Here is a 26,395-nt window from a genome sequence, read left to right as displayed (position 1 = left end):
ACATAGAATTGAATATTTATGTATGCAAATTTAATAGCAAGGCCTTTGAAATGAAAATCAGAAATTCAGAATTTTGCAAAAAATTTTTTTTAAATATAATGCACTGCACAGAGAACAAACATACTATATAAATTGTGTTCATGATTTTGATAGATGTTTAACACCAATATGACAAAAACATTCAATCTTTATCAGCATTAATTCTATCCTTCCCCCATCCATTATTAATTATGAAAAAACAGCATGCTAGTTTTTGGTTTTCAGTTTTAATTTTTAATTCCAACACAAAGGGTTATAAACCTGTAGTACATTATCGTCGTGCGTAGGCAAAGTGTTACATTATTGGAAATACTGGCAGTTTTACTCTTGGTTTACGCCTCACTTCTGTTCATGAAAAAACGGGCAGAAAACAAACCCAATTTTAATGGGAGGTACAAAGTTATGTTCCACACAGTCAAAAAATATGCATGGCAATGCTTTAAATATAATGGGTAACATTATATTTAAAGCTTTGATAATACATACATATATGTTTGTTAAAATAAAATTATTAATAACAAAACAAAATTATATACAAAAAAATATGAAACTTCGAAAAGATATTACATATTTCTATGTTGAAGTTCCTGGTTTCGGATCACCTGCATTTTTTTTGAAAAAAGTATCCAGTGTTAACTGTGATGTATTTTTTTTTTCTTTCTTTAAGGAGTTCAGTGTAAGGTCAAATAGATGCGATTACACTCCTTTTATGTTCACACTCCGTTCCCAATCATGGTCCATTTCGCAGAGTTCATCAGTCCATGTCTCTATGCTTGCAAGGAAATGCTGTAAATTAGCCGTCTTTATATCTTTCAGAGGACCTTCTTCGTTTTCTTTTACCTCCTTTGGATGCTGACTTAATTTTTTGGCTAATTCTTTTAAGTCTTCATTGGAAAGCAGTTTATCATGGTTCTCTAAGACTTCTATCACATTTTCAACTGTAATATCGTCCAATCCACATCTCGTGCAAGTAACGTCTTCAATAACATTCTCCTCTTGCTCGAAGTCGTGCATAAATGCTGGAAGAAGTTGCTCCTTTTAAACACTTTGCTGACACTTCATTCCAAGCTGCCTCGATGCTGTTAATGCTCTACAAAATATCGAATGACCGCCAATAGTCTTGAATAGTTTCCTGAAGTGTCCAAGACTCTTACCATTTCCATAAATGTTATACGGAGGTAATAGGCTTTGAAGATTGATATAATCCCCTGATCCATCGGTTGCAAAAGCGATGTTGTGTTTGGGGGGCATGTAAACAACCTTGACATCCAATGGTGTTCTTACTTCAGCTAGGTTTTGAGGATGTGCAGGGGTATTATCCATGTAAAGAAAATTATTTGCCAGCCAAGCAATGCCTTGGCTGGCAAATAATTTTCTTTACAGAAGCAAAGCACGGTAGGACAAAAATAATTTATGTACCAAACTATAAAAACGTTTTGTGTAACCCAAGCTTTCTTGTTCCATTTCCAATAGACTGGCAGTATGGCTTTGAGACCCTTGAAGGCGTGTGGTGTCTGTGAATGGTACACCAACATTGGTTTAAGCTTCAAAGTTATGGAGACATTTGCACCCAACAAAAGCATAAGTCTATCTTTTGCAGCTTTAAAACTTGGAGCAGAATGTTCTTCACAGGAAATGAAGGTGCGTGAGGCAATTTTTTTCCCTAGAGCTCAGTCTCATCAACATTAAAAAATGAGATCAGGAGGATAACTTCCTTGTTCTACACAGTCTTGAAATTCTTTAGGAAAAGCAGCTGCTGCCGCAGCATCTGAACTTGTCACCTCACCACATAATTTGCCATTATGGCACTTACTTCGAGACTTAAATCTCATGAACCAACCTTTGCTTCCTAAAAATGTTTCTTCGCTTTCATCTGTCTTTTTAAGATCCTCAAAAATTGTTTTTGCTTTCTCAGTTATAACAGCCTGCATCAGAGGAATGTTTTTCTGATTCAAGTCATCCACCCATAATGATAATTTTTTCATGAAGTTTCCCCTGCTATCACTTACATGTTTTACATTTTGTTATTTTTATTTTTATTGTTATTTTTTTTTCATGTTGGGCCCATACACAGGAGGTTGATTGGTCAACCTATAGTACATTAGTACCGTGTATGGGTGGTGGGTTGGGAAAGAAGGAATTTGTTTACATTTGATTTGAATGATAAATTGTATTCGTTGGGAAACACAGCAGGTGGGAGACTGTTCCACAGTGCATCAGTTGCAGGAATGAAGGAAGAGGAAAAGAAATTTGTTCTGTTTGTTTCTAGGTATACTGTGAAGAGATGTTGTGCAGCAGCAGTACGTGTTCCAATCAGCTTAGTACTGAGCGGGGGAATTATTGATGTTATTTCGGATGAGCATTTCCCATGAAAATATTTGTAGAATATACTTACTGCAGAGACCAAACGTCTGTGTGAAAGTGGGGGGAGAGAGTTGTTAAGGGATGGATCATTGATAAGTCCAATTGCCCTCCTCTGTATTGAGTCGAGCATTTTGAGAGAGCTTTTAGGGGCCCCACCATTTATGTGGGAGCAGTATTCAATAGTTGGGCAGATTTGTGACTTGTATAATGTTAGTAGCTGTTCAGGAGTAAAGTAAAGTCTTGAGCAGAAGAGAAATCCTAGTTTTTTTTTTTGAGGCTGAAGATGCAACGTTTGAGATATATTTGTTCCAGGAGAGGTTTGATGTGAGGCTGATTCCGAGGAGCGAGATCTCAAGCTGTCTGGAAATTTGGGTATCGTCGAAAATGATACTGGGAAAAAGTTGTTCTTTTTTATGGGAAATAGTACAGAACTGGGTTTTGTTGGCGTTGAAATTTATGAGGTTACCCGAACCCCATTGTAGGATGGCTTGGAGATCGGAGTTGAGGGTGGTGGTTGATGGTCTGTAGGATGAGGTGAGTTGTGTAGGGTAAGGCTTATCAAATGCAAGTGAGGAGTATAGTGTGCTGTCATCTGCAAAACTGTGTATTGAGTTGGAGGTCAATTGCAGTAGGTCGTTGATGTATAGCAGGAACAGGGTTGGTGAGAGGACAGAACCTCGTGGGACCCCAGCATTGATTGAGTGGTGCGAGGATAGGGAGCCATCCAGCATCACACACACAGTGTGCGTCAAGACAGAAAACTGATGATCCACCATCTACAGAAGTCCTGGGTCAGACGGAATGATGGTAGTTTGCCTAGTAGGCCTTTGTGCCAGACTCAGTCAAAGGCTTTGGAGATATTACTATTATTATTACTATTGTTCCAGGCAACTCCAAGGAGTCGACAGACTCATCGAGGGAGGCCCTAACATCATGTCAAGAACAACTATTCGACATTCACACAGTATCTATCATACCTTGCCTTGAACTCTTTCACGGTCGTAGCACCCACAACAGACTCTGGAAGCTTATTCCACTCATTCACTACTCTCCAAGTAAAAAACCTAGCTCTAACACCCTTGTCAACCGCGCTCTTGCCCAGCTTCCATTCATGGCCCCTATTCACCCTCCCAACACCAGTCATATTTTCAAAATTATCTTCTGGATCAATCTTATAGAAACCCTTCAGTAATTTGAATGTCTCAATCATATCACCCCTCCTTCGCCTATGGACCAATTTCTGCAACCCACAAATCTTCAACCTATTCTCATAAGGTTCATTCCACAGACCTGCTATCATCTTGGTCACTCGTCTCTGGATCCTCTCCACTTCCTCCCCATCACGAAGAAACCCTGGTGCCCATAGCTGGGCACAGAAGTCCAGATGGGGTCTTATCAAGACTCGATACAGAGGAACAACAACTTGTTTGTCTCTGCATGTTAAAGTATTTTTCAGGAGCAAGTGATTTGATGAGCTGATTTAGTCACTTTTGCAATGTGCCCCCTAAACTTCAATTCCCTATCCACCAACACTCCCGAATCCCTGGCCTCATCAATCTCCTGGAGTACGGCTCCACCAATGCGATATACTGCTGCTATTCTTTTCACCCCAAAGTGCATAACCTTACACTCTGGCATATTAAATTGACATCCACTTTTCCTAGCCCAGTCCTCCAAACTATCCAAATCATCCTGTAAAATTTTGACATCCTGTGCACTCATAATTGCTCTACCCAACTTTGCATCATCAGCAAACAAGTGAACACTTCCCTCAAATCCTTTCCTATATCATTGATGAACAAATTGAAAAGCAGTGGTCCAAGAACAGAGCCCTGTGGCACTCTACTAGTCACAAGCCGTCTTTTAGACTCCACTCCTGAATAAACCACTCTCTGGTATCTCCATCAACCACCCTCCTATCCATCTCACCAACCCTATATCCATCCCCATCTGCTCCAGTTTACTGATTAGGGTTCTATGTTGTATCCTATCAAAAGCCTTGGCAAGGTCCAGTAGTATTACTGTAAACCCATTACCCCTATCCAGTTCAGCCGTCACTGTGTTATAAAACGTGAGCAAGTTACTGAGGCATGATCTACCCTTCACAAAACCATGTTGTCCGCCATACAATATCCCATTTTCATCTATCTAATTCTGTATTCTTTTCTTGACTAATTTCTCTAAGACCTTGACAATGATTCCTGATATGCTAATCGGTCGGTAATTTACAACAGCAGTCTTGGAACCACCTTTATGCAGTGGAACTATTTTCCCCCTCTTTTCACCCCCTTGGGACTAATCCAGACCCAAGACTCAAATTAAACAAAATGGTCAAGGGTACTGACAATTCTTTAGCTGCTTCTCGTACAACACGAGCTGGTATACCATCCAATCCCACAGATGTATTGACATTGAGGTTATGCAATAGACTACTCACCTCCACTTCATTCACCATAATTCCCGTGTAATCTACTGGTACATTCGTTTCTGCAATGTCACCACCTGGATGATATATTCTTGCAAAGTGTTCACTCAGTAACTCAACTATATCAACTGATTCAGTTACCTCCCTAACATCGGCATTCTTTAAAATCATTCTGCCATGTACATTTTTCCTTTTACTTGCTACATATCTAAAAAACTGTTTAGGATTCTCTTTAGCCTGCATGGCCAATGTTCTTTCGTAATCCTTTTTTGCTTTTCTTACCACACTCGTTACCCTTCTGGCCTGCGCTTTATACCGTTCGTGTGCCTGCCGGTCAACTTTCTCCTTAAATTCCCTCCATAGTTGTTTCTTTTTTTGCAGCTCAAGCTTAATGGTGTTATTCATCCATTTAACCCCTAGTTGATTTATTATTCGGACTCTAGGTATACAGTCAGCCATTGCTTCATGCAAACACTTCTTAACTACTTATCGACTTCTAGTCCTTGCAGTTGTACATGCCATGGCACTGAACCAATCAAACTGCTAAGCTTGTCATACTTTCCAGCCCGATACCACATGTACCCTGTCTTAATTGAAAATTCTACGCCTTTAGCCACCTCCAAGTCAAGACCCTATGATCACTCTCACCGATTGGTGGCAATGTGGTCATATTTGTTACAGCCAAATCCTCAGATGTAATTACTAGGTCAAGCACTCTTTGACCCCTAGTATTTTCCATTACATGCTGTCGCAGATAGTTATCCCTTAATAACCGCATAAAATCCAGTTCCTTCCTCCCGTGTGTCCTCTCCTCACTCCAATCAATGCGACCATAGTTGAAATCTCCCATAATAATCACCCTCCTTCCACTCATTTCTTCTATTTGCTTGTGCATACTGTCACCACCATCTTTTCCATCACCTGATTTATAGCACCACCCAATTGTATATTTAGTTCTGCTAGCCACAATCTCACACCAAATGGCCTCAAATGTGCTCTTTTCTCTATCTTGCAATTCAACTTCTATTCTCCTTGGCTGCAGCTCATCAGCTATCATCAACAATACTCCTTCCCCCATTTTATTCTTCCTGTCATTCCTTGACACATTATACCCATCACATTCAATCCCACTAGCTATATCATCTACAGTCAGTCATGTTTCACTAATACCAACAACCTGTGGTCTGGAAGTGCCAACCATGGCCAAAAAAGTGTACATGAATTTAAGTATCCCCAATTAGCCCCAACCCTACCTTGATGCCTTATTAACTATCCCATTCTGATTTGTTGTCCTTATTTGCTCGGGCATATTATATTCATTCTTACATTCAACTGCCTCCCTAAGAACTGTATATCTACTCCCCCCCCCCTTAATAAATCTAGTTTCCCTGAATTTGCACATCTACCACATTCAGCAACCCTTTCTCAAGTCTTCTTACACTGTAACCATTCAAATGCAAGCCATCCATGTTATATAGATCCTTTCGCCCATTGAACTCACTCCACACGTCCACAAATTCCACACCACTCATCATACATAACCCACGCATAGAGTCATTCGCAATTATGGCCTTCCATTTAAACATTTCACTGTCATACCGTGGCAAAAGACTAATCATTCTAACTCTCTCACTCTTTTCTTTTGCTACCTCAAACAATTCATTCAGCCTTGTATCATTTCCATTTTGTCTCCTTTCAAATCATTCGTACCTGCCACAACAATTATTTCTTTCACCCTTTCCTTTTGCTCTCTTATAGACTCAGTTACATCCTTTATGGTCGCCCCAGGTTGGTACAATTTTGTCAAATCCTCTACTATTACACCTCGTACTAACGAGTCTCCATACAGCACTCTATCCTTCATGTTCATACTCGTACGTCTATTTTTCCTGTCATACTTTTTATTATTGGCTGGTTCATTCAGTCGACTTTTGCTCATACGCTCTAGCTGCTGTTTTGCCCTTTGTATCGCACCATTCAACAACGCGATCTCACTCATTGCGTCTATCTCATCTTTTTTATTCTCAGTAAAACCATTAATACTATCATTCACACTCTCACAATTCTCTGGTACAACCTCGCTATTTCTTGTCATATCCCTATTTTCTTCATTCTGAAGTTTGACATAAATATCACACGATCCGAAATACTCTTCAATTTCTCGTTCTCCCTACATTTTCTACACACATTCACTCCTTTATTATCATCTAACCACACTCCGACCGCACTCCGCAAACCTTACATTTCACAGCTAGTACACTGAATCATCTCTTTTATACTACCGTTCTTTGATAAAGATGGCAAACCATCATTACTGGTCGCCATTTTCCTTCGTACTGAAGCCATACTTATTTGCAGCGCATTTTATCAAATTATAAATTATAACACACCAAAAACACACAAAAAGATGCACTAAGAGACGCAAGGCAAACAAAACTACGCAATATTAAATAAATTTATCAACGATAACTGAAAATAATACTTATCTTATCCGGAGCTTTCACGAACACTACACAACACTACACACTACGAATCCCTCTAGCAATCTAGTGCAATCACTTGCGATTCGCCAAACCTCTCCATAGCATTTGTCCAGAGATGGGTGGTGTATGTGAGAAGATCTCCTGTTGATCGGCAGTGTCAGAATTCATACTGGCAGTCATTTATTTGGTGAGTGTCTTCAAGATAGTGTAGGAGGTCGGAATTGATGATTTTTTTTATTACCTTTGACACGACTGAGGTAAGCGAGATAGGGTGGTAATTGGATGGCAGTGACTTGTCACCCTTCTTAGGAATGTGCTGAATATAGATCAGTTTCCAGTTTGTGGGATAGATTCCAGTGGAGTAGGAGAGTATATAGAGGTGACATAGGATAGGGGTCAGTTCTGGAGCACAATTTTTCAGAACAATTGGTGGTTTGCCGTCGGGGCCAGGAGACTTTTTTGTGTCGAATTGGGACAGTATTTTTCTGATTTCATCCTGGCAAAAGGATATAGGGGACATTGTATGTTGGGTGTCTGGAATGGTTGGGGGACATTTACCATTGTTAGTTATGCATGCATTTGAAGCAAAGTATGAGGCCAGAAGATTGGCTTTTTCTGTGTGTGATGAGGCAGTAGAACCATCACGGTGTGATGGGGTGGGAATAGTGTTGGACAGAAGTTACAGTCAATTGCTTTGGCAAGAGACCAAAAGGCACGGCTGCCATTTGGACAGGCTGCTAGTTTCCTGCTTTTTGCTCTTTCGAACTCTGTTTTGGAATTAAGCTTTGAAGGAGGATGAGGTTCTTGATTTCAGCCAGTTGTGGTATGTCTGTTGTTTCATCTCTTCAGCCTTGGCACATCTTTTGGAGAACCAGGGTTTCGTTAGGGAATGGCAGTTCAGAGTGTTGTGTGGAATGTACGTATTCATGCCAGTGTCGATTACTTTGGTAATAAGATCGGTGCATGTGTTTGGATTGGAAGGCCGGAAGCAATAGTCCAACCATGGGAATGCAGCATAGAAGTTGCGGAGTCTGTCCTACTTGGCACTCTTATAGGAAGCCAGATTTAGTACTGCCATAGATTGTTGCGCAGACTATTTTATTCTATCTGCATTTTTCATAATTTTAGTAACAGTCGATGGAGGTAAGTTCATACGTCTACAGACATTAGCACGTGTCTGCTCTTCTTCCATTCTTCGAATCACCTCCATCTTTTTTTCAAGTGTGATTGATTTCCACACCTTCTTAACACCAAGTTCTGCTAGCTTTTCTGCACTTCTTTTATCAGACATGGTATGTAATTACTTTATCAATTTAAATACATATGTATGTAAAAAAAAATTAAATAGAAGAACAATTAGGTAGATTCAACAGTAAAACTATGTTTGATATATATATATATATATATATATATATATATATATACGCTGTAGTAGCTCGGTGAACACTCAAACACTAGAGTGCCTACTAGCATCATTTCTCAGTCAGACCACACTACAGTAAGAAAGCATGCACAGGCATCCGGCGTTATTGTGAATTGGCGTAAATTGAACTGGCATAAATCGAGGGCTGCCTGTACTTCTCTAAACATAGTGCTATTTTTTAAGTAATGTCAGAACTCCAATAAGGAAGGTAGTAGTAAAAGTCATCTCTCACTCATAATGCAAGTGTGTGTGTGGGGGGTTCAAATCCACAAGGTGTTCTCCAGTCACACAACAAGATTGTCATTTAAGGGATAAGCTGTTTCATCTTATCCCTTCCCTGAATCGAATATTAAAACATAAGTATAGGCTTTCTCTCCTTTAGACATCAGTTTAGAACAGCAGTAATAGTGATATCACCACTAGTGGTCTTGTCAATATTTGTACATATAGGAATTGAAGTATTTTTAATTTCTCTTGAATTTTGCTATTTCTTAGAGGTACTATAGTTATCATAAATGAAAATAAATAATTACTGAAATATAAGAGCCAACAGGCTTCACTTCATTTTGAAATAATCTAAGATTCAATATCCACTTAATTTGAAAATAAATAAGATATAAAAGACGTTTTTCACTTTTTTTTTCTTGTTTTTAATTTTGATTTTTCTCTATTTTTGAAGAATAGATGTTATTTTTTTGGGTGGTGGGGAGGGGGCTGTATTACTTTCTAAATGTATTTTTATATTTTCCAGAATTTCTACTGTTTTATTCTTAATATTTGAAAATGGATAATGAATCACAGAAATTTAATTCATCTGATAAAATAATTGAAGAATTGAGTCTAAATTTAGAAGAGTCAATGAAATGTAGTTCTGCACATGATAATACAGATGATGAGCTACAAGGCATATGTAAAGAAGATTCTGAAAATACGACAGAAAAATGTGATTATGAAACAGAAAAGTATTTTTCATGTCCTGAAACAGAGTACTCTGCAAGTTCTTCATCTCCAGCTAAAGAAAATGACTCATTTGTAGACAGTGTAAGTGGTGCTGTAGGATATGATGATATACCAGAAGGTTTTGAAGATTCTGATTCAGAGGATGAGACACTTGTTAAGGATGAAGAGACTAATATTATAATTGATGAGGAATATCTTAAAGATCTAGAAAAGAAATTAACAGAAGAAGAAAAAATGGTAAGTATGTAAAAATATGTAAACATCTTAACTTTATTTATTTTAAAATTGTTTATAAGCAGATTATGGTGCTGAGGGACAAAATCACATGCATGATTTAGTTCATTAAAATTCTGCTATTATGAGTTTTCTGCATCTATTCTCAGTTTACATGTGAAAAAACTGTTGTTAATTTATTATAAACAAATAAAAATTTAGTATAATTGGTATACTGAATCGAGTCATCTCTTGAAGAAATGAAAATTTGTCTATGTGATAATATGCTCAAGCTCAACCACAAGGCTCTCTCTCTGCAGTAATTTGCAAGGTAATTCAAAATGATTATATTTCCTTCATATATTTCAAATATATAATATAAAATCTGGCAAAACATCCCAATCAAATATTCAGAAAATCCATTTATTCAGAATATGAATACAGATGTCCTCCCCCCACACACACTTATTCACCGGTTAGGGACCAGAACAAAAAATGGAACCTAGCCTTTATTTAGTTTGCAAATGCTTGCAAAAGCTATATATCCTAGTGTGTTATTTAGCTTTTGCATTTTGTTCAGTAAAATGAACAAAAGTTTACCTTTAAATATTTTGATTCTTGTCACTGAATGTGAATCTGTTCAAAGAAGAAGTGCAAAGAGGCAAAAGAGCAGAAGGGCGAAAAGTGAGACAGCGAAACTCTGGAAACTACTATTTTAGCTTTGTCAGGTGTATTTGGAATAATAGAAATTTGAAAATTGTTCACTGTCTGAGAAATGCAAATTACCTGTTTCAGGAATACCACTTTGAATTACCAAATTCCAGCGTGATTTAAGCAGAGGAAATGGTTTGCATGTGCAGTCCTATGTATAAGGAAGCTACTGCACTTTCTTTTAATCTCATTGCTGAATGTTACATGTAGAAGAGCAAGCTATCTGTGCGTGAATTTTGGAAGTAATTGAACGTTTTCTGTTCTGTTGTAGATACAACATGTTCAAGAGAGTAGCACTATTAAGAAGGCTGTATTAGTAATGTTTACACATTCAAAGGTTGTACAATACTACCTTCGGAAATTACTAATAATGAACTTTAGCATTCTAATGATTTAGTAGATGATGTGGTGAGGGACATATAAGCTGCAAGCTTTGACTTCTATTACCTAAGCCTGTGTGAAAATCTGGACCTATGACGTGAAGATGTAAGTTTAGTATCACATGATGAAAATCACATGATATTCAGAAGTCTGATTTTCCAAGGTTTGTGAATATCTAAAAAATTTAGGAATAGTTGTTTCATATTTTGTTCTCTGACATGGACCATGATCTGTTCTGTGACTACATTGAGGTCTCAGCTATATTTTTTTAATGTAGTATAATGTAGAATATATTTAATGTAGCAGCAGATATTTGTAAATACTACAGTATTGGTAAATGTAACTTTAAGGTGGAGTAGGGACAGAGAGAGAGAGGGGGGGGGATGGAGAAATACACACAGACACACACACACATATATATATATATATGTAGAAAATACAATATCAGAACCTTGTTTACTCCACTTCCAAAGATCTGTTTCTTAATAAGTCTGTCTGCCCAAAACCTTGATCTTGTCTGTCTGCCCAAAACCTTGTCATCATCATCTCAAATACCCTTGTGTATATAAAATATTGTGTGATTGTGATATTCCTTATTTTGGGCAGACAGACAAATCTGTTGAATTACGTATGGAAGAACACCATGAGGGACATTACTTACAAGAGACAGTGAGCCAGTGCATTATCAAGTCATATCCTTTTCTCGGCTAATCCTAATTATGAAAGCCAAAGTCACAAAGTCTGCTGGGAAAAATCGACTAACATCTTCCGTTGCAATGATGAACTAGAGAAAAAAATCATGGAATCTAGGGAAATCATCTTCAATCCTGTTCATCTAAATAATAACTTGAGCTATAATCATGTACTGGCTGTAATAAATTCAGCTGTAATCATGTACTGGCATTCACAGGATAATACTAGCACGCACTTTCCCAACAATAAAACAAACGAAAGAACAGCTTTAAATACAACCACAGCAATTTAATGTCAATTATGTATAGAGATTCTCTATGATGTTCATAGTTTATTTAAGCTTCAGTGTTTTTAGTGTTTTTTCTTTTTTCTTTCTTTTATAATGTCACTTGATGAAGGCTGTTACAAGCCGAAAATAGTCGTGTTTTTATATTAAAACCTTTTTACTTAAATCTCGGTTCTAATTATTTAATTCTTTTTTATAAAAATATATATATATATATACAGGGTGTTCGGGATAAATTTGACAGTTTCGTAAGGAAAAAGAAAATCTTCTTTGTATCTATTAAATTTAATGAATTGACAAAAAAACATTACAGGCAGAGTTAATTACAATACTATCAACAAGATTTACTCAAAATAACCACCATTAGCATCGATCACAGCTTCAATTCTGCTTCGGAACCTCGAACAAGCTGATGCTACAGTCTCCCTGGGAAGGGCCGCAAAAACTGTTTTAATTTTATCCATTAACTGGGCTTTTGTATTACTGGAAGTGCGATTGGTGTCTTTTTCAACTGCGCCCCATACAAAATAATCCATGGGGTTAAGGTCTGGGGAGTTTGGAGGCCAAACATTTGGACTGGTGAAGTCGTAGAAATTTTCAGACAACCATTTTTGACTTTTCCCAGAGGTGTGGCAAGGGGCTGAATCCTGCTGCCATACATACGGCCTACCATTGGCTACCCTTGTTATCCAGGGCTTGACTACAGTTAGCAACTCCACGAACAAAGCCCGAATTCCAATGCCAGGGTTCTTCAATACCTGTTCCTGCAGATTTGCGAGGAATTCTGCTGTACGAACGCAATCAGATCGTCTGCTAGGGATCTTTCTTCTTGCTACATCCTCGTAGTCACCATTGCAAGTCTCTAGTTCATGCCTGATTGTTTTTACTGTATTCAGGGAGCATTGGGCAGCAGTCGTAATATCCTTATTTTGATGGCGGGCACGAATCATCATGATACAAGTTATTCTCTTCCATGATTCAGGTGGGTTCCAGCTATCCATCCTTTCTGACATCTTGTATATGAATGAAGAAGGGTCCAAACTTTTAAATGAAGAGAAGTGTGTGTTAATACATGTAACTTACGGAAAAATATAATTAATTATAAATATGTCAAATTTATCCCGAACACCCTGTATATATATATATATATATATATATAATTTCTTTAATTTACTTCAGTTTTTTTTTTTTTTTTTTTCATTTTTAATTTGTATTATAATTCCAGAAAGTATAAATTAGCTTTCTTTTAATCCCCAAAAAATTCCCTTTTGATTACTCTTGAGAAAGGCAGGAGCGATTATCTCATCAGCATTCCTTGGGATTTGCAACTTCTTTAATAATATGAATTATGTCACTCCTACACTTGAATGATTAGAAACCTGTTACACATTTTAGTGCTGTGGTAGGCTAAGGGTTGGATAAAACTGGAAACTTGACTTTGAAGATCCGACAAACTTTTGCTACTCTCTACCTTCAAGGTCAGACATTGTTATAGACATGTGGAAGGTGATTATGAAAATCATCCTCCACCTGAATTATCTCTCACTGATGTAGACGTGTAATTGCAATGCAGCATATAATAATTAGTAAACATTCATATAATAAATAGCTTTTCCCCCTCAGATTTGGTTACTAGCCAAATCACTGGGAACTTATTTATTATATGAATATTTTATATAATATGTGTAAGACTCATTTATTTCTTGTCTTTCTTACGCAAATAGAAAAATTTATATGGACAAATTGAAAATGGATGTAATTCACAAAATTGTAAAAATATATACAATCAAATCATCTGATTTGACTTGAATATGTGGAGAATATTAAGAAAAAAGTGAAGCATACAGAAATTAATTACCTTCTGATACAATAGAAAATAAACTGACTTGGAAATGATACTATAGCTAAAGGAGAAAATCAGAACGTTATGTTGAGAAAAGTAGAGTAAGTTTCTATAAGAAGTGGAAACAGACTTAGCGTATGGATGATCATCAACATAAAATTTTAAAGTACTTGAATAAAGAACAAAGTAATATAAAGGTCTTTCAATCTTCTGAATGTGACTTCATGGAGAGATTGAGAGCAGTTGATGATGGGGGAGAGACTGACTGTAAGTGAGCAAGAGGTGTATGGGGTGTTGAGCAAACTAGATGCAAATAAAGCTATGGGACTTGATAATATATCACCATGAATTCTGAAGGAATGTGCCAGGGAGTTGACGCCAGCCTTGACATATTTTTTTAATACGAGTCTTGCACTCGGTCAAATTCCTAAGGAGTGGAAGGTTGTCAAGATTGTGCCACTTCATAAAGGAGATGATAGAACTCAAGCATCAAACTATAGGCCTATCTGTGTGTGTGTTCAGGTGTTGTAGTTAAGTTGTTGGAGAAGCTTGTGAGAACTAGGATCCAGAATTGGGTTGACAACAATGGTATTATCTTTGATGGACAGCATGGATTTGCTAAAGGGAGGTCATGTTTTAGTAATATACTTACTTATTACAATAAGGTAACTGCTTCCATGGACAGAGGAGAAGGATACACAGTAATATAATTAGATTTTGAAAGGCTTTTGATATATTACCACATGATCAGTTCATAGTCAAACTGGAGTGGATGCAGTTGGATATTAGATTGGTCATTGGATTGGAGACTGGCTATCTGATAGGTGTCAACAAGTTGTGTATGGAGGAGCGATATCCAGGAAAAGGAAAGTTACTAGTGGTGTGCCTCAGAGGTCTGTTTTAGGGCTATTGCTGTTTAACTTGTATATTAATGATATTGGTGAAGATTTGGATGGAGATATTCAGTTGTTTGCAGATGATGCAAAGTTGGGACGAATCATGAAGAGTAGAGAAGATGTTGTGGCCTTACAAGAAGACTTGAATAAATTGAGTGATTGGACATGGGAATGGGGATGCGAGCTCAATGTTGCTAAATGTAGGGTTTTAAAATTTGGAAAACAAAAATTGGATGCAGAATTTATGCTTGGTAAGGATATATTTTTGGAGGTGGAAGAAATAAGAGATCTGGGGGTAATAGCAGATAAGGATCTGAAATTTAGGGAACACATAGCCAAAATTGTGAATACAACACAAAGGCTTCTGGGAATGATGCAGAGGACACCGACTTGTAGAAGTAGGGAGATTCTTGTTCCATTGTATAAGGCTTTGATTAGGCCACACATGGACTGTTGTGCCCAGATTTGGTCACCTGTTTTTCAGAAGGATGAAGAGATGTCGGAGAGGGTCCAGAGGAGACTGACTAAGGTAGTTTCTAACCTCTGGAATGTCGAGTATGAGGAAACATTGAAAAGATGCAACTTGCAGAGTCTGGTTGACAGGAGGAGGAGGGGAGATATGATAGAGACCTACAAGTTATATAGGAGTTGTTATAGGAGCAATACTGGAGAGTTACTGAGATAAGAGCCAACAGGCTTCACTTCAGTGAGGTAAATTTATTCAAATTAAGTGGATATTGAATCCAACATTATTTCTTAGCCGAATAAGAAACTCAAAGATAGGAAATCTAAGAGTTTCATGCCGAATATCGAAAACTATGTAAATTCGGCAAGTCCAAGCATAAACCAACACCTGGTACTTGCTGGGGCAACTCGTAGTAAAGATGGAGTAAGCTCTGATCACTGTCCTTAGTATTTTCCCATAATGTAAAACACAACTCCTAGGAGATGTATGATGTTATACGTTATGGGAGAAGGTCACTACCCAGACCGGTTTCAACCTTTTTTTAGGTCTCATCAGTGAGTAGGTAGACCCAGATGTAAATACTGAGGTTGCAGTAGTGCAGAGCTTATTTCTTTACTGTACGAGTCCCCAAATGGTGCACTAATACAATTACTGAGATAAGAGACAACAGGCTTCACTTCGGCAAAGTAAATTTATTCAAATTAAATGGATACTGAATCCAACATTATTTCTTAGCCAAATAAGAAACTCAAAGATAGGAAATCTAAGAGTTTCATGCCAAATATAGAAAACTATATAAGTTTGGCGAGTCCAAGCGTAAGCCAACACCTGGTACATGCTGGGGCAACTCATAGTAAAGGTGGAGTGAGCTCTGATCACTGTCCTTAGTATTTTCTATATAGTTTATATAATTTTCTATATAATATAGTTTCTATATTCAGCATGAAACTCTTAGATTTCCTATCTTTGAGTTTGTTTTTCGGCTAAGAAATAATGTTGGATTCAGTATCCACTTAATTTGAATAAATTTACTTCGCCGAAGTGAAGCCTGTTGGCTCTTATCTCAGTAATTGTATTAGTGCACTACTGCAACCTCAGTATTTACATCTGGGTCTACCTACTCACCGATGAGACCTCAAAAAAGGTCGAAACCGGTCTGGTTAGTGACCTTCTCCCATAATGTATAACAGCATACATCTCCTAGGATTCATGTTTTACATTATGGGAAAATACTAAGGACAGTGATCAGAGCTTACTCCACCTTTACTATGAGTTGCCCCAGCATATACCAGGTGTTAGCTTATGCTTGGACTTGCCGAACTTATAGTTTTCTATATTCGGCATGAAACACTTAGATTTCTTATCTTTGAGTTTCTTATTTGGCTAAGAAATAATGTTGGATTCAATATCCATTTAATTTGAATAAAAATACTGGAGAGGTTCTACAGAAAATAGTGAGAGATCAGGGGAAAACCAGAAGTCATCCCTGGAAGCTGTATAAAGGACAGTGTGAGTAGGGGAGTGAGAAGCAGGTTTTTTTCATGCAGAGTTGTGAATGATTGGAATGCCTTCCCTGAGAGGGTGGTGTCTGCAGAGAATTTGAGTATGTTTAAAGCACGGTATGATGAGTTGTGTGTTTGATAAAAGGACTGCCTAGATGAGTCTTTGATTCCATGGGGTCTTAGGTAATAATATAGATATCGCAAATGAAAAAAGAATAATTATGAAGATATATGGAAAGATTATTTAGAACTCCTAATGTAACAGTAACCAACTAGAAATAATAACATTAGATAAGTTTACAAATGCAAAAGGGAGGGCACTTCTTGAAGAGATAGTATAAATATGGAATTATTAATTAAATATACTAGCTTTGTATTACATTAGAAATTAATAAATCTAATTTGGAAATTAGAAACTGCTCCAGACATTTGAAAAAATCTCTTATATTGCTAATTTTTAAGAAAGAGGATAAACTGAGGCTATTTCATGTGCAGGCATGTGTAATTTGAATTCCCTGTAAAATAGGTGATTTTCTTGATTTATTTGAATATTTTTGCTATATTATTATGGTATTTGCTGATTTAATTATATTCAGTACATTTGTTTATATATATTTTAAGATATATTGTTAAATTAAGATAGTTTTTTAAAATAGCACCAGAAACATGGCTGAACAATACAGCAATGTTAAAAGCTAAGGATAACAATAGCATGGAACCTGAAAACAAGAACCTTTTATATTGACATTATAAATGAAGAAAAATTAACATGTGAAATTTGACCTCTCTCTAGTTGCAGAAAAGCATTCACAAGAACAGAGACAGGAAAAGAAAACTAAGGAAAACAGTATCAGGAAAGGAAGCATAGAAAATCATAAACTATCAGTAATAATAATAACAACAACAACAGCAAGGTAAATCAATTAAAATATAAGAAAAAAAATGAATCATATGGTATGGTGATTTAATAACCAATATTTGTGCTTGACGACGGATCCACTACTTCGAGCTAAAATAAAGGCGATAGAGAAACAGAAAAGAAAACTCAGAGATATGGTAGTGCTTGTTTGGAACTAATGATCTAAGTAGCAATGAATATAATGTGAGATGATACAAAAGGCTTGATGGAAGAAGTGAGAAACAACAGAGAAAGTAATGATTAGTTTATTACTGAGATATTATAGTAATGGGTTAAGGAGGAAGGCTATGATAGCAAATGATTCAACATGCAGACTATGTTATAAAAATCGGTGTGAGCTTTTGAATGTGTGGAATGAGTTGCCTAGTAGAAAAGACTTGTGTATGAGGGATGGCCTGCACCAGAATGGATTTGGAATCAGAAGTTATTTAATGGAATAAGACCTAATTCAGAGTCAGAGAAACTAGACTGCCTTGGGAGAAACACTGAGGATATGTATGCCAGTTCAGCTAAGATGTGCAGATGTAATATTGATCTGAATGTCAATGAGCATGATTATGAATCTGCTGAAGGGATGGACCAGGCTTTGTGGGCATTTTGAGTCCACCTGGTTAGTGAAAAGAGAAAATTACCAAACTGGAGCAAGCAGACCATAGATTTAAGTAAAAAAGAAAAAGAAAATACTCCTTGCTCCCTTTGTGATCATACCTTTAAACAATTTCCAGAGTTGGCATCTTATTCTTTCACCCTAACCTTCCACTCTGTGTATAATCCATTCTCAATTAATCTAGTAAAATTCTTTCACTGACTTCATTGTCTATCATACATCTTTTTCTGCCTTTCCATTAAACTTTGTGATTTGATATCTGTTTCTCCCCATTACCAAAGCCCTGATTCTGGACCCCTCCAATGTTTGTTCATCATAGTGGAAACTAGATGACTAAATTGGAACACAGTTGGTCCATGTGTGGTCTGACCAGTGCTCTAGACGTTGGCATGGTTAACTCCTTGACTCTTGTCAGTACACTTCTTTCAATACACACCCACACAGTGGATTCCGTTTAATTGGGCCACATCACGAATAGCATAATTTAGCACAGTTGCACATCAAGAATTTAAAGGTTTATTTACATAAGACAAAATACAAGTTTAGAGACAAGTTTTTTCAGTTATTGCTTAGCAAAATTACTGACTTATATGTAAACAGTTGGCTTTAATTAAGTAAAATATTTATATAATTATATAAATATTAAAATATATAATTTATATAATTATATAAATATTATAAATTATATAAATATTAACCACATTGTAGAAATTGATTGAGTCTGTCAGTTTTTTATTGCCTTCCCTCATGTAATAGTCATAATCTAGTAATAAATTTTCTTGCATCCTGGGTAGTCATTCGTTCAAGCTCTGGAGTGTCATCTCTTCTCTTCTTCTAATGTCCTCTGATGTTTTGCTTCAATTTCTCCTCAAAGTCTTCATTTTCTTTCAAGTATTGAGGACACTTCATAGTTTTTGATGTGGTCAACATCTGATGGGATGTAATTTTCACTATCAGCGATATCTGGCATATACACGACTGAATGGTTTTGTTGCTTATTTCTTGCCAATTGTCAGCAATAAACTGTGTTGCTTGTAAAAGATTTGTGCTGCCCTCCTTAGCAATTGTCACTAAGGATTATTGAGAGAGGTTAAGAAGCTGAGGTTGCGGAAAGACAGGAAGATGATGGATTCAAAGGTTGAGGAGGTGATTATGGCAAGGCAGAGTAATGCAGCAGTGCAATAAAAAAGATGGGGATAATAAGGATATGAATGAAAATCAGTCAGGGAAATGGCATGTTCAGGTTGAAAAGAAACATGTACTATAGCAGAGAGAGAGAAAATGAAGTGGTGGTGTTTGTGGGATGGCCTCAAAGAGTGAGGAATTGTTATGTTTGTTTATTAACAGTAAGGAATATCAGAAATAAAGGTGTAGTATCATTGATTAAATCAGTATGGTCAAAGATAATTGGTACAAGTGAAACTTGGTTGACTGAGGATGCTATACTGTCATGACTAAATTTTCCAGAAGGATAGGAAGGTGAAGAGAGGAGGAGGAGAACTGTTAATTATAGCAGAGAATCGAGGGGAAGGTATTTGGTGTGAAATTGATATCAGCAGAATAGTATATCAAATATGATCGTTATTATTGGGCCAGGAAATGTGAAATGCTTAGACAAATTAATTGGGCAAGTAAAAGGAAGATGATCCTAATGGAATATTTTAATTATTGGAATGTGGATTGGAAAGAAGAAATGATTTCAGTAACAAGGAGAGTGAATTTGTTGAGTTTCTATGAGATAACTTTCTTAAAGCAGCATGTGATGGAAGCAACATTAGATTTGTTGGTGCTGGGTTTGGTGATATTCTTACAGGATGTGGTTGTGAATGAAGTATCAACACTGCCACCTGTTGGTAAGAGTGATTGTTTGGAAGGTAGTCAAACAGAGAAAAAAGTTGTTATCAAGAAGCCATATATATGTGTGTGTGTATGTTTAATGTTGACCCCACACAAATTAGTTGGACAAGTAAAAGGAAGATGATCCTAATGGGAGATTTTACTTATACAAATGTGAAGGTCACAAGACCTATAACACTACAGTGCCATGTTTGGGCAAGTGAGTAAGGAGGTGATGTAGCCTGTTGATATGAGTATGTTTCTTAAAGAGTGGAAGGTTATACTCAGTAGGAAAAAACAGTGTGATGGAGATTGTTCCAAAGAATAGAGGTGGATGGAATGAAGGAGACTAATGAGAAGTTCGTCCAGTTTGTTCGAAGCTGGACAGTGTATGGTGTTAACCAGTGGCTGCTCTAGTTCTGGTTTGAAGACAGTGGAGGAATGGTAGCAGTCAATTCAGAGGAGCAGTGCCCACGAAAGTAGTTATAGAAAAGGCACAGTGCTGAAACAGAGAACCCATGATAAAGTGACTGAAGGAAGTCTGTAAGGAAAGGATCATCTTATATTAAAGATACCAAGCAATTTTATAAGTTAGGTTTTTCAATCCATTTTTCCAAGTAAGCAAACAGACAAGTAAATCAAGTTTGCAGCTGCACGTAGTGCAACTCGTGGTAAAGGTGGAGAAAGGATCATCTGTTAACTGGATTGTTCTCTTCTGAATATCATCAAGAATTCTTAGAGGACTTGGATGCTCCACCCCAAATGTGGAAACAGTATTCCAAAGTTGCATAGATGTGAGACTTACAGAGTGTTAGGACTTAAGAGGAAGAGAAGTAATGTTTAAAACACTAAAGAATATCAAAGTTTTTTAGTGGAATGCTTAAGGATCAAAGCTGTATAACTGAGAGGAGACCTAAACATAGCCTTTAAAAGAATGCAGAGAACCGACCAGGGCTTCTGACCTAATGTCCAATCCTCACCTTCTCGTGGTACATCCTGTTAGGTATACACCTGGATACCTATACTGAAGGAATGAGGATGGGCTGGCAATTTGGGATTTAGTCACCAAAATTGTATTCTTATTGGCTTAAACCAAAATATAAAATGACAACATGACAGAATTTCATACTGGCTGGAGGGGTATCGCCCAGTTAAACAAGGCCCCTGTTGTTTTAGCAAGGGAACCAGGGCGAACAGTGAAAAGGCAGCTTCTGAAACAAATCTTAAAACACACCATAACTCAACACCACCACAGTTCAAAATCGGTACTATCAACATAAGAAGCCTGAATGGCAAAGAAATGGAGCTAGCTGAGGAATTAGATAAGTACCAGATCGACATAATAGGGGTGACTGAAACAAAAAAAGACAAACTGATGAGATCTTTCTGAGCAATAAATACAAAATATTATATTAAGGCAATGACAATCAAGGAAAAGGACTAGCCATATCAACACTAAATACGAGGCTAATCTTCTTGAATGGCAGGCAGTCTCAAGTAGAGTGATGTGGGCAAATATCAGAATGGGGAAATGGACAGTGAGACTTATTTGTTCTTATGGTCCAACATAAAGTTCTACAAAAGTAGAAGTGGAGGAATATTTCGAGGCTTTAAAGAAAGCAACTGACACAATGAAAAAGGAAAAGTTGGTCCTTATCGATACAAAATAAATAACGGAAAAAACTCACGTAGAAAGATTATTTAATAGTATAATTTTCACCTGTGTGAAAATTATACTATTAAATAATCTTTCTACGTGAGTTTTTTCCATTATTTATTTTGTATCAATATGTCTACTCATGGTTTACCTCTTTTAAAACTTAAAGTTGGTCCTTGTTGAGGATCTAAATAGCATAGCAGGAAATGATTGTCACATACAAAAATATTTTGAGAAAATTTGGAGAAATGAGCAAAGCTTGTAATACTAGCAAATACCTGTTGGATTTCTGTGCAGGACATGGACTGGTTATTACTAACACAATGTTCCAACATAAAAATGTGCAGAAATTCACATGGAGAGAAGAGGCAAGGAATAAGAAAAGTCTCATTGACTATGTTATTGTCGATAGTGATGTTTTCTCCCTAGTGCAGAACACCAGAGTGTACAGAGGATTTGAAATTGGAAGTGATCACCATTTAGTCTTGAGTAGAATAAAATTAAATTTCATACTGAAAAGAACATATAAGAAAGCGAATAAAAGTTGAGCAGCTCTCAGATGTGATCTGCAGACTAATTATTGAAGAAAAAATGAAAGAATTTGAGAACTGGAACCAAACTTTGGAGATTTAGTGGCAAGCCCTGAAGAAAACACTGACTGATTCAGCCAGAGAGGCATGTGGTGAGGTTGTCTGCAAGGATAGAAAAATCAGAATTCCATGGTGGACACAGGAAGTTAAAGAGGCAGTGAAGGAACGAAAAGAAGAAAGCATATCAAAAGTTCCTGGCAAATAAGTCAGCTTGTGTTCTTAGAGAATATAGAGACAAATGTAAGAAAGTTAAACACTGTGTAAAACTAGCTAAACAAAAGTCATCAGAAGACTTTGGTAAGAACATAGAAAATAAATATCAAGAAGTGGCGAATTATTCTGGAGGCTGTTAAAAAAGATCAAAAATGAAGGAAAGAGTGCTGTAAAAGGAATTAGAGATGATAAAGGTGACATGAAAACTGAAGAAAAAGATAACCCTGAAATATGGTGTAATTACTTTGAAAAATTGATAAATGAAACAAGGAGTTGATAGCACAGTGGTTAAAAAAAAAAAAAAAAAACACTCTACAGGCATGCAATCAGGAATGTGTATCCATACCTGAAGTAGAAAAAGCCATCAAATGCCTGAAATGTGGAAAGGTAACAGAAGTAAATGATATTCAACCAGAAATGCTCAAGTATGGAGGTATAAAAGTCTTACAGTGGCTGCACTGCATAGTTCAGAAGGCCTGGACAGAGGAACAAATTCTGGATGACTGGTGTAGAGCACATACTACCCACATAGAAAAGGGGAAATAAAACTGAATGTGAGAATTAAATTACAGAGGTATTTCTCTACTGAGTGTTCCTGGTAAGATTTATGCATCTCAACCGTTTCTCAAGTATGCTTGAGAAACGGTTGAGAAGGATTGTGGAAGAAAAGCTTGGTGAAGAACAAGCTGGATTCAGGCCAAATAGAAGCTGTCAGGATTTGATCTTCATCTTTACTTTATGATAAATAATTGAGAAATCGCAGGAATATAACATAGATCTATATTTAAGTTTTCTAGATCTGGAAAAATCATAAGACAAGGTGCCAAGGGAGAAGTTATTCAATACGCTACAGTTATATGGTGTCAATGGCATTATATCAAGCAATACTTAGTCTTTAATTGAGTTGTAAGTTAGCAGTTAGACTTGAGGGAAGTACAGGGAGATAGTTTAATGTTAAATCTGTCAGACAAGGATGTACATTATTCCCTCTGTTATTCATTATCTATATGGATCATTATGAAGGAAAGTGGTATTAAACATGATATCAGAATTGGAGATGTTAATGTCAGCTCTTTGCTTTATGCAGACAACGTTATACTTCTAAATAAATCCGTTACAAGTCTCTAAGATTCCCTGACTAAACTGAATAACTGTTGTAATCAATATGATATCAAGGTCACTAAATAACAAGACAAAACAATGAAAATAGGCAGAAGCATTGAAAATATCAACTGCATTGTGAATGGAGAACCTATAGAACGAGCAAAACATTTCAGCTACTTAGGCACAATTTTTAGTGATGATGGTAAATTAAATATGGAAATAGACAACAGAATCAACAAAGCTGGAATGGTAGGAAGTCAACTGAATAAATTTATATTAGTCAAAATACTAAATTAGCTGTATACAAGACAGTGTTCAAACCGATTTAACTTACAGATCGGAGAGCTGGCTCAGAAGTAAAATACTTGACGAAAGACTAGAGACTGCAGATATTGAGAGTCCTGAGAAAGATTAGGGGCATGAACATCAATGGCAATATCATATTAAAAACGATGATATTAGGGAAGTACTTGACTTTTCAGCATCCAGGAATGCATTAGCACAGCTAATCTCAGTTGGTATGGTCACATTAAACAGAATGGACAAGGGAAGATTAGCACAAAACAAGTGTTCTCTGCCAGGTTGGCAGGAAAAAGACTCAGAGGAAGACTAAGATATAAGTGGATTGATACAGTAAAAAGTGCCTTAGAAGATAGAAATATAAGATCTGATAATGTTGGAGTTCTTAACAGGTAACAGACTGATTTGCAGGAAAATTGTAGATAGGAAGTTAGTAATGATGTAAGTTTTTCATGTAGTACTATCATATCCTGTACACCCCTTGAGGGTACATGACAGGAATTTGATGATGATGAGATTTTTAGTGGCTAAGTAGGCTGTGTGAGTAATATGTTTGTGCCAGGATAAACTGGATGTGACAGTCAACCCAAGAAGAGAAAGTTGATCTTGAAAGGAAACTGGAACATTATCAAAAATGAGAGGGGACGAGGTTGAGTTTTTCTTGCAGGGTAATATGGTTAGGTTCAGTTTTTTTAACATTAAAGTACTAAAGTTGTCTTCAGCCCATTTCAGGATGTTGAGGAGGTCAGTGTTCAAATTCACTGGTTATGGAAGATCGTGACGCAACAAACATTGGGGTACTGCAGGGTTTATCAAATGGTGAAGAGTACTGTTATTGGCAAAGCTGTGAATAGGATTTGATGGCAGAGAAAGGAAGTCATTTAAAGGAGGAAGAGTGTGGGTGAGAGTGCGAAACCCTGGGGTACTCTATGAGGAAATTTGATGAGAGGAAGCATCCATCATAACACACAATGAACAACCAGTGAGGAAGCTGGCAATCCAATCACAGAGTGTAGAAGGGAGGCCATAAGATGCAGTTTGTTCAGGAGTCCTCACTACCAGACATGATCAAATGCCTTAGAAATATTGAGAGTGGTAACATGAATTTCTCCAAATCTTTCCATGGTCTGAGTTGGAAGGTAGGTGAGATTAGCTAGGTGGTTGGCTGTGAAATGAGAATGGCAGAATCCATATTGGTGATTGCTAATTAACTGATGAGTTTCAAGGTAATGAAGCTGGTTGTCAATAACCTTGTCCATCATTTTGAAAGAACTGAGTGAGAGCAATGGGATTGATAGTTAGCTGGTTCAATTTTGTCTTGCTCTTTGGGTACAGGCTGGATGTGGGTTTGCTTCCATGAAGTTGGGTAGATGCCAGTAGAATATGCAAGTTTATACAGACAGTACAGGATGGTGTCAATTCTGGAGCACAACTGGAAGAATACCATTAATGTGGGTTTTTTCTGATGTTCTTTTGGCAAAAGTTCAGAGGAGGCATGCAGTGGGCTATTTGTGGATGGGAGGTAATTTACTTTTGTTTTCCAGGCAGAAGTTGGAGGGAGGAAAAAAAAAAAAACTGATGCGAAGAGGTCCACCCTTTTCTTTGGTTTAGGTTACCATGGTGCCATCAGGATGCAGGAGAGGTGGCAACGTAGTAGGGCAGAATTTAAATTACGCCCAACAACCTCAGCAAGGGACCAGAAGGCTTGACTTCCAGTCAAGCAGGAGTCAATTTTATTGCATTTCATTCTTATAAAGTCTGCTTTGGAATCGTTGATAACTTTTTTACATGTTTGTAACGTGTAAGCTGAATGAGAAGCTGGAGTTTTTAATTTAAGTCGTTGAACATAAGTTGCATTTTTATCATGGATGGAGAGGTTCACATTCTTGAGAAGCAGGGAATGAACTCTCATTCCAGTGAGGATTATTTCAGTTATTAGTTCAGTGTTTGAATCATGACAGCAAAAGCAGTAATCTGACCTTGGAAAAGCACCATAAAAATTCCAGAAGTCATCCCAGTCAGCACAATTATAGTGCCATAGGGTACGAGGTTTAGATTCGCTGGGCAGAGATGAACTGTAGAGAAGGAGACTTGAATAAGATTGTGGTCAGAGCTTCCAAGGGGAGAGCAGACATTCATGGTATATTTGGAGGGAGAGTTGGTTAAGAAAATGTCAAGGATGTTGGTGGAATGATGAGGATTGTCTGGTATTCTGGTTGGTAGATTGACTATTTGTGTTAGGTCAATAATAATGGCAAATGATTCAGCTTGATTCTGTGAAGTTGAAGTAGGGAAACCAGTTTTTGGTTATGAACATAAGTCCCCACTGTAAGCAGAGGATTATGAGAAGCTCCACAGTCAACTAGCATCAATACATTGTGTTGATGAATTGCGCAGAAAAGATGTTGATAGTGCATGGGAAATAATAAGGCAGTATCTGACACAAGCATTGCAAGTGGTAGAATGGTAACTGCTGCAGAAAAC

The 26,395-nt window shown here is 37.0% G+C and overlaps 1 protein-coding gene across 2 annotated transcripts in view; it reads left to right on the top strand.

Annotated features, from left to right (window-relative positions):
- Ttc1 (Tetratricopeptide repeat domain 1) overlaps positions 1-26,395 on the top strand; it is a 161,131-nt gene that overhangs the window by 37,547 nt on the left and 97,189 nt on the right. For both annotated transcript variants that reach the window (XM_090394917.1, XM_090394925.1), the window contains exon 2: positions 9,486-9,931. In XM_090394917.1, the coding sequence (XP_090251043.1) occupies positions 9,518-9,931 (414 nt within the window). In that variant the 5' untranslated portion in view covers positions 9,486-9,517. The remainder of the gene's footprint in view (positions 1-9,485; positions 9,932-26,395) is intronic.

The sequence above is a fragment of the Typopeltis vanoorti genome, chromosome 1 (assembly GCF_054136105.1).
Source record: "Typopeltis vanoorti isolate ZY-2024b chromosome 1, IOZ_Tvanoo_1.0, whole genome shotgun sequence".
Lineage (NCBI taxonomy): Eukaryota > Metazoa > Arthropoda > Arachnida > Uropygi > Thelyphonidae > Typopeltis > Typopeltis vanoorti.
The sequence above is the reverse complement of the archived record's forward strand: the minus strand, read 5'-3'. Positions and strand labels throughout refer to the sequence as shown.